The sequence below is a fragment of the Mobula birostris genome, chromosome 6 (assembly GCF_030028105.1).
Source record: "Mobula birostris isolate sMobBir1 chromosome 6, sMobBir1.hap1, whole genome shotgun sequence".
In the NCBI taxonomy this organism is placed as follows: Eukaryota; Metazoa; Chordata; class Chondrichthyes; order Myliobatiformes; family Myliobatidae; genus Mobula; species Mobula birostris.
In genome coordinates, this window is record NC_092375.1 from 33485827 (window position 1) to 33498942 (window position 13116).

At 41.7% G+C, this 13116-nt stretch overlaps 1 protein-coding gene across 1 annotated transcript in view; it reads left to right on the forward strand.

Annotated features, from left to right (window-relative positions):
* Positions 1–13116, forward strand: part of tfg (trafficking from ER to golgi regulator) — a 96877-nt gene that overhangs the window by 60478 nt on the left and 23283 nt on the right. The window contains exon 5 of the mRNA XM_072260172.1: positions 2682–2849. Coding sequence (XP_072116273.1) covers positions 2682–2849 — 168 coding nt within the window. The remainder of the gene's footprint in view (positions 1–2681; positions 2850–13116) is intronic.

Here is a 13116-nt window from a genome sequence, read left to right on the forward strand (position 1 = left end):
TTTCCTGCCTATGTCATTGGTACCAATATGTACTACGACCTTTGCCTGTTCTCTTTCCCACTTCAGGATATTGTAGACGTGATCAGAAACATCCTGGACCCTGGCACCTGGGAGGCAAACTACCATCCGTGCTTCTCTCCTGCATCCACAGAATCGCCTGTCTGACCCCCTAACTATAGAGTCCCCTGTCACTACTACCATGCTCTTCCTTACCCTACCCTTCTGAGCCACAGGGCCAGGCTCTGTGCTAGAGGCGCGGCCACTATTGCTTCCCCCAGGTAGGCCGTCCCCCCCCAACAGTACTCAAGCGGGGGTACTTATTGCCAAGGGGTACAGCCACAGGGGTACTCTCTAGCGTCTGACTCCTGCCCTCTCCTCTCCTGACTGTTATCCACTTACCTGTCTCCCTAGGCCCCGGTTTGACTACCCTGCCTATAGCTCCTCTGTATCACCTCCTCACCTTTTCCTGACCAGACGAAGGTTATCAAGCCGCATCTCCAGTTCCCTAACACAGTCCCTAAGGAGCTGCAGCTTGACACACCTGGTGCAGATGTGGCCGTCTGGGAGGCTGGGACTCTCTTGGATTTCCCATATCTGACACCGAGCACAGAACACCAGCCTCACACACATTCTTCCTGTATGTATTCTACACAGACAACCTACCTTGCCTCGACCCGTTATCGCCAAAACCCCGGTGAGCCAAAGCCTTCCTACTCTGTTGCCTGCTCCTCCTACGTCCACTCTATAAGGTGTCTCCTTTTAAACTCTTCTTGCTGTTCTCACTGGCTGATGTCCTCGCGCTTGCGTAGTTGTGCCCTGATCAAACCGCTGAAGAAATAACAGTTCTTTTATTATTTGTAACATTTGTTATGAAAATTGAGCCACCTGTGTTAATAATCATGAGCTTTTTGGTGGTGTTCAGAAATCCCAAATTTTGCTGCAAAATTAATGGAATGTACAAGTACACTGATTGCTAAAGATAGATTAAAATGCTTTCCTTATTTTCTTGTTGTGGAAATTGCTCATACAATACAGACATAAAGGATAAAGTAAAACACTTATATGTAGCGTACAAGAGTGTAGTTGAGACTTACAGTTGCTAGTATATCTATAGAGAAGCTAAAATGGATAACTGAGGGAAGTTAACTAGATGAGAAAGAATGAGAAGAGGCTTGAGAAAACTATAATTGCTGCAAAAAATGGCCTATGATTGCTCTATGTCCTATTTAATCTATGGAATATTTGTCTACTTAATCTTAACAATGTTTGTTGCCCCAGGAACTTGCAGAAAATTTACCTTGGCAAGATCTAATATGTCTGCATTCTTGATGTATCTTTTCAGGCGTCAGAACACTAATTGTGTACTTGATTCTGTTTTTGTTGTCTGGTATTATGTTTCTATTATTATAGATTGTTTTCGAAGGCATGTTTCAGGGTTGCACTGTTTTGTAAAAGACTTATCTGTTAATTCCATGAAGGAAAGAGCGTTCTGTGGGAAGGTATAGTTTTGTGCATATGCCAATAATTTTAATGAATACAATTTGGTTAAATTTACCCAAAAGTATATGTTTTTTTTCCCAATCAGGGTAACTTCAGTGCACATGGATCATTTAAAGCAAACTATCCAATCCCTTGAGTATTGGCAACATCTTTGTAAATCTCCAAGCTGATTACCAACATTAAGAGCTTCAATCAAAAAATGCTTGGCCATCAAGTTTAATGGTGTCTGCTCTGAAGGAAGGGAGAGCTTTCCTTGATTACTTGTGTCTTGATTCAAATAAGTTTGACTGAGCTTACTGCTTGGTTTTCAGTGTTCACCTAAAATGGCATTACCTCTAGGATTATATTTCATTTGTTTTTGTAAATCATCATTTATTGCAGATCTTTAGTTTGACTGTTGAGATGAATGACCAGTGACCTTATTCAGGCATGTAAGATCCAGGGAGAATTGACAGGCTGGATGTTGAGATGCTTTCACTGGTGTGGGAGACTTGAACAAGGAACAAGGGACATAACAAGACAAGGAAGCCTGTCTTCTAAAACTTAGTACTTAAAATTTTCCTTCCCCAACAGCGTGGTAAATCTCTGGAGTACTCAGTTCCACTGAGTGGTAGAAATATTTAAAATGGACAAATAATTGTTGAATGGAAGTTCAGAGGGGTATGGCAAAATGACATAGAAGATGAGTTGAGCCTGGCATAGATTAGCTATGATCACATTATATTTCAGGGCAGGATTGTTGGATCTGATCTTTTGTTCCTGTTTTCTTGTATTTCTGTGTATTAAGATTGATGATATTTTTTGTGGTGACTACTCTTTAATAACTTCTAACCAGTTTAACAGGTTGCAAGAATGATTTCCATTATTATATGGAATTGCATCTAAGCTGCTAATAATGATGTGATCATAGCATAGCAATAAAACTACGTGACTAGTTTATGAAGGAGTTCAGCATCCAGCAGTGTATAGATATAACCAACAGAAGTGAAATATGTGTCATATGCCTATAATGTTTTTAAACACTCTTTTCCTTTTCCCACCATTATTGTTTTTTTTCTTTATTTAGGTTTGCAGTTTTTAACGAAAGCTGCTGAGAAATCTGGTTATGATCCTGATGTATTTAGATGTCAGTAATTTAATATATAGTGAAGATGCATTTTTATTATTGTGCTTTGTTACAGATGCAGTTGATGGAAGGGATGGAAAGGCTGTGGCACCAGACTCCACAATCAAGCAGCCAGTTCCTGTCAGTGCTGCCAGTATGTCTGCCTTTGATCCTTTAAAAAATCAAGATGAAATCAACAAAAATGTTATGTCATCATTTGGCCTGACTGAAGACCAGGTCTCTGGTAGGTTTCTTGAATTAGTATTATGGCAGTAATTAAAAGGAAGAACTTTTCATTCAAACAGTTTCTGTAGTTGCAGTTTTAAAAGTACCCAGGGCCAGCTAAAGCAAATAGTCATACTAAAGTAATTCTCAAAGTTAAGTTTCAAGAAATTTGATGATGTAAAAATACAATAACTAAACACGGAAGTTGCTGAAAACCTGAAAGAAGAATTGACTTGTTGGAAAAACTAAGTCATACAGAACGTATTTAGAGAGAGAGTTAAAATTTCAGGTCAATTCATCAGTCGTAATAAAGAGTTAAGTTTCCAAGCAAAGAGGAATGAGAAGAGTGAACAAAGTGAATGTTTGCAATAGGGCTACGACGTAGGAAAAGTTAAATGATAAAACTGTGACGGAAAGTGGGGCAAGCAAAGAAAAGAGATGTCAGTTTCGGAAGTGTAAATTTGAAAAGCAGAATTACTGCTGAAAATTAACAGTGTAAAATGCTGTGGATGATGGAAATCCATGTCCTTTCTCTCGAGCTGGTTATTGAATATAGAAGAGTGTACTGTGACTTAATGGAAAGTGAGTTGCTGTTTCCTGAGCATGGGTACTGGAATAGTTAATGGAGTTGGGAACTGAACTCAGAGTCAGGTTTAGTATCACTGATGTATCTCATGAAACTTATTGTTTGTGGCAGTGGTACAGTGCAAGACAATTATTGTAAGTTACAAAAACGGAATAATGATGTGGTGTACGTGAGTTCATGGACCATTCAGAAATCTGATGATGGAGGTGAAGAATCTATTTCTAAAATACTGAGGGGGAGGGGCCTTTCAGGACCCTGATTTTAATAATGAGAAGAGGACATGTCCCAGATGGTGAGGGTTCTTAATTATGGATGGTGCTTCTTGAGACACCACCTCTTGAAGATTCCTCGATGGTGATGAGGGTTGTGCCCATGATGAAGCTGGCAGAGTTTACAACCCTCTGCAACTTCTTGTGGTCCTTTGCATTGGAGCCTCCAGACTAATTAATGATGCAACCAATTGGAATGCTGTGCACTGTACATCTGTACAAATTTGTCAAGAATTCTGGGTGACGTACCAATTCTCCTCAAACTCCTAATGAGGTTGAGATACTGGTGTGCCTTTTGTGTGATGGCATCAATGTGTTGGGCTGAAGATAGATCCTCAAGACATTGATGAAGAGGGACTTGATGGTGCTTACCCTTCCCACCACCGATCTCTCAATGAGGACTGGTTTGAGGACTTTGCATTCCCGAAATTCACAATCAGTTTCCTGGTGTTGCTGACATCAAGTCTGAGGTTGTTGCAGCACCGCTTACCAGCCAACCTGTCTCACTCTTGTAGGCCTCCTTGTCGCATCTGAAATTCTGTCGACAGTAGTGGTGTTACTGGTGAATTTATCTTGGGTGTTTGAGCTTTGCTTAGCCATACAGCCTTGAGTGTAGAGCAGTGAGATAAGCACATGTCTTTGAGGTGCACCTGTGTTGGTTGTCAGCAAGGAGATGTCATTACTGATTCACACTCACTGTGCTCTCCCAGTAAGGATCCAGTTCCTGAGGGAGCTACAGAGGCCCAGATTCTGAAGCTTGATGAGGTATTGAAGATCAAGCTATAATCAATAAACAGCAGCCTGACATGTGTTTTGAGAGTAGGAGAGCAACAGGGAATTAAAGTGACAGGGATCAGGAAACTCAGGGTAAATTGTTCAGAATATGGTCTCCTCAGTAGAGAAGACTGTAATGCAGACAGAGGTAGGTATGCACATGCAAATTGTTGGTGCATCTGGAAAGAGTACTTTGTGGTTGGAAGGACCCAGCTTGGAAAAGAAAGATGGCTGGAGGAATGTGTGTTGATGTTGGCAATGAGATGAATTTCTTGTAGCGGTATTATGGTGGAAATGTCAGAAATGCCAGTGGGAGATCTGTCAAATGTAGAGGCTGATGGGATGAAAGGTGAAGACAGGAGATCCCCATTGTAATTCTGGAAGGAAGGTGAAGGTGTGCTTGTACGATATGTGGGATAGGAAATGAGATTGAAATATGAAATAGAATGGAAGTAGTCAGTTGAAAACCAGTAAAGACACATCAGAAGGATATTGATGGATGAAACGTGAAGGATGCAAAAATGCTCATAGTGGAATAGGGTGCTTCCTACAAGGTGTGAAATCTGTGTGGCTGTAAAATTGTCAATTTTAGTTGTTAGCCACTTCTATACTAAAGAATTGGATGTTCTACAAATGCCAATTAATCCTTTTTTTAATAATTTTTAAGAAACTGGAAATCTAGCTCATAATTCTGTTGTTCTGTGATGGCATCCAGAGAATCTTTAGTATGTTCAGGTGAAATGATTCGCTTAAGTGATTGAAATCTGTGCATGTGTTAGCTATGATAAATAGGCAAATGAAGTTGTCTTCCAATGGCAAGAGTTTTGCAATGGAAAGAAAATCATAAACAGTTTTATTGACTGAACACAGAGAGATTATGCTGGCAAAGTACATTAGGTCCTTGGCTTAATATTGTTTGACTATTTATTTCTTTGGCAGTAAAACTTATCTCTTAATTGTATTTAAATGGCCATTGAATTTATGTGGTCTCAAGTTACATTCTGAACTCTTTTGTAGGTTTGTGTATAAGATAACTTACTTTCACCTTTTTTTTAATAGTTTTTGCTTAGGCTAATTAGTGGATTTGTCAAATATGACCAGGCACTGTAATAGATCAACCTTAGGCTGACACAGAACTGTGACCTGGCAGAAGTCTAGCTGTAGGGAACTCTGGAAACCATCATTGTACTTTGCAACAGAATCATTTTTGGTTAAAATTTAGAGTCACAAAATGGATCTACTACTTACACTTGTATTTGCACTTCAATAGTCGAGGTGTGGCAGTGAGACAGTATTCAGTGCAGTGTACATATAAAGAACCTGCTGAACGTTGGGCCAATAGTTTGAACAAATCAATGAGGCTTCATGTGTTTGCTTTCTTAATATCATTTGAAAACTTGGCAGTTGGATTGAGTCAGATTTTTAGACTGTCATTTGGGGATTTATGATAGGAATGTACAACAGGTGCTAGACTCCCTTCTGAAAATGTGATACCTTTAATTCCCTTTTGCCAAAATTATACAGTAATATAATACATTTTCCAGTGAACCATGTAAATTTAAAGAATTTGAATCAGTTGAAAGGGTGCATGGGAAGTAGGACCTGATGAATTTAATGGCAGTGTGGAAAAGATCACTCAGTGAGTCAGCTGCTGAACTCTTGGGATTGGGGAATAAATAACAACAAATTTTCAGAATTAACTGTGTGTTTAAAAATAGGTTTGCATTGAGGTATTAGATTGAATGCAATTATGTAGGTAGATCAGCAGAACTGGATGGATAGCATCATTGGACTTTGAGAGTAGGGGAGGAAATCACAAGGGTACTGACCTTAACCTTTCTCTGCTTGCATGTAGGAGTGGTTCCAGATGACCAGTGAGTATCAAATGTTACTCTGTCCTTCCAAAAAAGGAATAACAAACACAGAAACTTCAAGCCATTTAATTTAACCAAACTGGTGGGAAAGAATTTGGAGAGCAAAGCAGCTATTGTGTTCATGAAATTTCAGAGAGAGATATGGTGCTGCATTATCAGCAAATTGAAGTTTGTAGCATACAAGAGATGCATGAATGTGAATTTGGATGAATTCCAGAGGGTCATGGGGCATGATTGTTTTTTCAGATTGGAGAGACCTAGGGATCAGTGTTGAAACCACAGCCTTTTCTGATTTATATCAATGATCAAGACTGAGGGTGGGGGGGGGGCTGCTTGTCACAATTTCCAAATTGATGGATGACACAAAACTGGCAGGGATTATGAGCTGTGAGGATACTGATAGATTGCAGCAAGATATAAGCAGGTGGAATGGTAGTTGCATGGCAGGTGAATGTTAAAGTGGAGAAATATGTGATTAATTTGGTAGGAAGAAGTCAAAACAGTATAAAAACAGTTCTAAAAGAGGTGCAGAAGCAGGGAGATCCTTCTGAAGAGAATTAAAAGTAGCAGCCATTTGGCCCATCAAGTTTTCTGCAATTCCATTATGGCTGCTATGTTAACCCAAGTGTAACAATAGCAAAACAAACTGATTTCTACCTCTCACACCACCCCATCCTCCATGTGATCACCAATACATGCTCTCAGGGCCCGCTGATCTTGGAGATTATGGGTCTTCATTTCCAGTGGCCCAATCTTTGTCCTTGGGGATCGCTGGAGTCCAGCATTTGGATCTGCTGACTAACTTCATGTCTCTGGACCTACCCCATAAGGACCCGCAACCTTGGGTGTCTTAGGTCCTCATCCTCGGGTCCTTCCGACCTCTGCCCTTGACCTCGGATCTCTGGTCTACATCCTTAGCCCCTGCTGACCCAACTTCCTTCCTTGGATCAGTGACCTTTGATGCTGTACTGGCTAACCTGGACTCTGGCCTCTGGCCTCTGCCCCTAACTTTCTATGACTTTTAACTCTCCCTCAACCATGACCCCTAACTCCCCACACTGTTTACAAAACCATGCCCACAAACTTAAAGAAACAACAAATAAAGATTCTCTTCAATGTTTTTCGAACAAACTTGCATTATGGACATGTGCCATTTAAGGAAAAGTGTTGGGAACCTACTAACATTGTATTTCATCAGAATGCAGTTCCACAGAAAACAAGGGGGGGGGGGGTGGATTCTGGAGAAGAGAAACTAATCAATTCACTATGTCCATCTTTTTTAAAAAGTCCCTAAGCAAGGAAATCTTTTGGAATGACCGCTTGACTTCAGTTGCTGACTGCAGTGTCTCAAGGGACCTGATTAATGTCAGTGGATTTATTATTGTCTGAACAGCAGACCTTCAGCTGTGTATGTGGAAAAGTTTTAAAAAAAACACAGATGCTGGAAATGTGAAAGAATAACAGAATATTCTGGAAACAGCAGGACAGGCAGCACCTGTACAGAGAACATTTGGATTCAGTTTGCACATAAGATATTTTATTCCTTTCTTATGGTGACCACAGATGTTGGTTACTGAGGATTTCCAACTTTTTGTGTCTCATTTCAGCTGTGCATGTTGTGTTGTATTGGACTCTTATCAGCTGCTACAGTTTCCTTGGGGTGATAATATGTGCATTCTTGATTTTTTTTTATTCAGCAGAGATGAGGAATTACTTTAGCCAGAGGGTGGTGAATCTGTGGAACTTGTAGGAGTCATCTAACTGTTCTCTATGTGCATTGTATTCTGTGTTGCAGGGTTTGTTATGGCAACTAGTGGGGGTGTGGTAAAAGTGAAGGGAATAAATTACATATTCTTGCTTATTTTGTGGCATTTTGTAGCTGGAGACTGGCAGAGGTCGTATCTTTTGCTGACCACTTAATTTCGCTGAGGTAATGCTTAATTGTATGTTTGCTTATTGCTAATAAAGGATGAAATAACGGATCCAACTCTTGGAGCAATCATTGGAGTTCTGTGTGCATCACACAAGGATAACAGTCCATACAGTCACAGGCAAGCGGCAATTGATTTTGGATTAGTTTTGCTGCCTAGCTAGGCTGTGAAGGCCAAGACATTGGGTGTATTTCAGGTGGAGGTTGATAGGTTCTTGATTAAAAACATTACAGTGAGAAGGCAGGAGAGTGGTATTGGAAAATAAATCAGCCATGGTGAAATGATGGAGCAAACTCATTGGGTCAAATTGCCTAACTCTGCTCTTGCATCTAATGGTTTTTTGGTCTTTTTACTGGTGAAGTAATCATTTCTATAACAACTTTGTGACGGAGTGGAGAGTGAAGTTCCCTGCACTTCATACTACTATAGGCAACCTATGTAACCCACTGTTTAACTTATTTTACTTCATTTCCATGCCAATATATATTACTATTCTGAATGAGCTTACTGAGTATTGAATAGCCCAGTAGGTGGCTTATTGAAAATTGCTGGTACCTTTAGAACCATATATCCTTCACTCCCTGACCAATAGACCACAATCTGTAAGGATAGGCAGCAACACTTCTGCCACAATTATCTTGAACACTGCTGCCCCACAAGACTGTGACCTAAGGACATGTGGACATGTACTATAGACATGTGGTGGATGTTTAGAGATCTCTTGCAGGATGTTAGGGATAAATTTGTCCCAGTGAGGAAGATAAAGAATGTTAGGATGAAGGAACCATGGGTGACAAGTGAGGTGGAAAATCTAGTAGGGATAGTCCAGGTAATTGTAGACCAGTGAGCCTTACATCTGTGGTGGGAAAGCTGTTGGAAAAGATTCTTAGAGATAAGATCTCTGGGCAGTTAGAGAATCATGGTCTGATCAGGGACAGTCAGCATGGCTTTGTGAAGGGCAGATCGTGTCTAACAAGCCTGATAGAGTTCTTTGAGGAGGTGGCAGGCATATAGATGAGGGTAGTGCAGTGGATGTGATCTATATGGATTTTAGTAAGGCATTTGACAAGGTTCCACACGGTAGGCTTATTCAGAAAGTTAGAAGGCATGGGATCCAGGGAAGTTTGGCCAGGTGGATTCAGAATTGGCTTGCCTGCAGAAGGCAGAGGATCGTGGTGGAGGGAGTACATTCAGATTGGAGGATTGTGACTAGTGGTGTCCCATAAGGATCTGTTCTGGGACCTCTACTTTTCGTGATTTTTATTAACGACCTGGATGTGGGGGTAGGCAAGTTTGCAGATGACACAAAGGTTGGTGGTGGTGTAGATATTGTAGAGGATTGTCAAAGGTTGCAGGGAGACATTGATAGGATGCAGAAGTGGGCTGAGAAGTGGCAGATGGAGTTCAACCCGGAGAAGTGTGAGGTGGTACACCTTGGAAGGACAAACTGCAAGGCAGAGTACAAAGTAAATGGCAGGATACTTGGTAGTGTGGAGGAGCAGAGGGATCTGGGGGTACATGTCCACAGATCCCTGAAAGTTGCCTCACAGGTGGATAGGGTAGTTAAGAAAGCTTATTGGGTGTTAGCTTTCATAAGTCGAGGGATAGAGTTTAAGAGTCGTGATGTAATGATGCAGCTCTGTAAAACTCTGGTTACGCCACACTTGGAGTACTGTGTCCAGTTCTGGTCGCCTCACTATAGGAAGGATGTGGAAGCATTAGAAAGGGTACAGAGGAGATTTACCAGGATGCTGCCTGGTTTAGAGAGTATGCATTATGATCAGAGAGTAAGGGAGCTAGGGCTTTACTCTTTGGAGAGAAGGAGGATGAGAGGAGACATGATAGAGGTGTACAAGATAATAAGAGGAATAGATAGAGTGGATAGCCAGCGCCTCTTCCCCAGGGCACCACTGCTCAATACAAGAGGACATGGCTTTAAGGTAAGGGGTGGGAAGTTCAAGGGAGATATTAGAGGAAGGTTTTTTACTCAGAGAGTGGTTGGTGCGTGGAATGCACTGCCTGAGTCAGTGGTGGAGGCAGATACACTAGTGAAGTTTAAGAGACTACTAGACAGGTATATGGAGGAATCTAAGGTGGGGGCTTATATGGGAGGCAGGGTTTGAGGGTCGACACAACATTGTGGGCCGAAGGGCCTGTACTGTGCTGTACTATTTTATGTTCTAAGCCCCTGATGCTACTCCCTACAATTGCAGATAATACTATCGTGGTGGACTGTATTTTAAATGATAATGAGTTGGTGTACAGGAATGATATAGAGAGCTTAGTGAGATAGTATCCTGACCATAATGTTTCTCAGTGTCAGCAAAACAAAAGTGGAGGGGGGCAGCCGAGGAGAACCATGCTCAAGCTCCTGTGTACGTCGGTACTGCTGAGTTACAGCAGGTTGATGCCTTGGCCAAGTAAGCTCACCAGCATCACCTTCTTCAGGAGGCTGAAGAAATTTGGCGTTTCCCCTTTGACCCTCTTCAATTTCAGTTAATGCAGCAGAGAAAACATCCTACACACATCAAAGTTGCTGGTGAACGCAGCAGGCCAGGCAGTTCACCAGCAACTTTGATGTGTGTTGCTTGAATTTCCAGCATCTGCAGAATTCCTGTTGTTTGAGAGAAAGCATCCTGTCTGGATTCAACCCAATTGCCTCTGCTTATGACTCGAAGGAACCACAAAGAGTTGTTGGCATAGCTCAGTGCATCACAGACATCAGACTTTCTTCCATGGCAGCACACACAACGTGCTGGAGGAACTCAGCGGGTCAAGCGGCATCTATGAAAATGAAGTCAACAGGCTGAAACCAGTCTTCAGGACTGGAAAGGAAGGGGAAGGCACCAGAAATAAAAGGTGGTGGGAGAGGAAGGAGGAGAGCTAGAAGGTAATAGGTGAAGCCAGATGGGAATGAAAGGTAATGGGCTGGAGAGGAAGGAGTCTGATGGGAGAGGGGAGTGAACTGTAGGAGAAAGGGAAGGAGAAGGGGATCCAGTTGGAGGTGATAGGCAGGTGAGAAGAGGTAAGAGGCCAGATTGGGGAACAGAAGAAGAGGAGGGGATGGGTAGGGAACATTTTTTTTTACCAGAAGGAGAAATCAATATTTATGTTATTAGATTGGAAGGTACCCAGATGGAATATAAGGTGTTGTTTCTTCACCTTGAGGGTGGCCTCATCATGGCAGAAGTGGAGTCCATGGATGACATGTCAGAACAGGAATGAAAATTGGAATTAAAATGTTTGGCCACCTTGAAGTTCCGCTTTTGGCGGATGGAGCGGAGGTGCTTGATGCAGCGGTCCCCCAATTTTTGATGGGTCTCACCAAAGTAGGGGAGGACTTTTGTCCATTTATCACAAGATCCTTAGCTAAAAGGAGCAGAATTAGGTCATTCAGCCCATCGCACCTGCTCTGCCATTTAATCATGGCTGATTTATTTTCCCTCTTAATCCCATTCTCCTGCCTTTGCCCTGTAGCCTTTAATGCCCTTAATGCACCTTCGATTTTGAATTCATTCCCCATTTAGAAAATAGTCTTCTCCTTTATTCCTTCTACCAAAGTGCATGATCATAGCTGTATTCTATCTGCCGCCTAGTCTGTTCTCCTAATCTAAGTCCTTTTGCAGACTGTCAAATATTGTAGATAGTGAAAAAGTTGTGAGGTATCAGAGTTGGGTGGCATCAGCATATCTGTTGTATCTGGCACTTTCCATGTCATATTGTACATAAAAGAAAAATAAGAGGGAGACCAAGAGAAGATTCTTGATCATCCGATATAGTGTCACACAAATGAAATGTGATACCTTTGCAAGTGATTCTCTGATTATTAATGAATATGCAAATATATTACTAGTAGAGCCCTTCAGTTGGGTAGTAGCGACATATTGAAAGAGAATGATGGAATCAAGCTGTCACAAATTCTGATGATAAAGAGGGATAGTCTGTTATAGGCAAACACAAGAAAATCTGCAGTTGCTGGAAGTTCAAGCAACACGCACAAAATGCTGGTGGAACGCAGCAGGCCAGGCAGCATCTATAGGAAGAAGTACAGTCGATGTTTTGGGTCGAGACCCTTCATTAGTCTGTCATAGGTATACGGTTTGATTTGATTAACTATGATGTTATACTGGGCCATGGATTAAAACCTGATTTGAGGAAGTCAAGCAAGGAATTTAAGAAAAATAGTTGTGGAGATTGAAAGTGAAAGTCACATAAGGACTTTGGCAGTTGGAGACATGGATGGTTTGCAAGGATGGAATGATCAAAGGCTTTCGGTTAGGAAGGCAATGATTGTGGATTGGAAGGAGAGGAGGATGTGACAGTACTTTAAGAGAGAGAATAATTAACAAATTCATCTGCCAAGCAGTGAAGCTGATGGAATGTTTTTTAATGGCTTTCAGCTTATGGGAAGTGAAAATTAAGTTTCATGAACAAAAACAAACTAGAAAATATGTTTAATTGTATAACCATGAGTGTCTGAAGTATTCACTGATTAATTACAAAGTCCAGTGTAACTTTAATTTGTCCCTTTAAAAAAACGTAGAACTGTGTAACCCTACGATAAAGTACTTCTGATACCTGCCAAAAGAACATCTGCAGGCATTCTGACCTCTGCAAGGGACTGGCAGCTGTTGGTGGACCTCGAAGGGCAGCTGAAGTTCCCCAACCATATCGCAGCCACCACCCTGCGACCAGACATTGTCCTAGTGTCTGAGTCTACTAAGCAAGTGGTGCTGCTGGAGCTGACAGTCCCATGGGAAGATAGCTTGGAAGGGGCCTTTGAAAGGAAGCTCTCCAAGTACGCAGGACTGGTCAGCAACTGTCAGCAGGCTGGATGGAGAGCGAGGTGTCT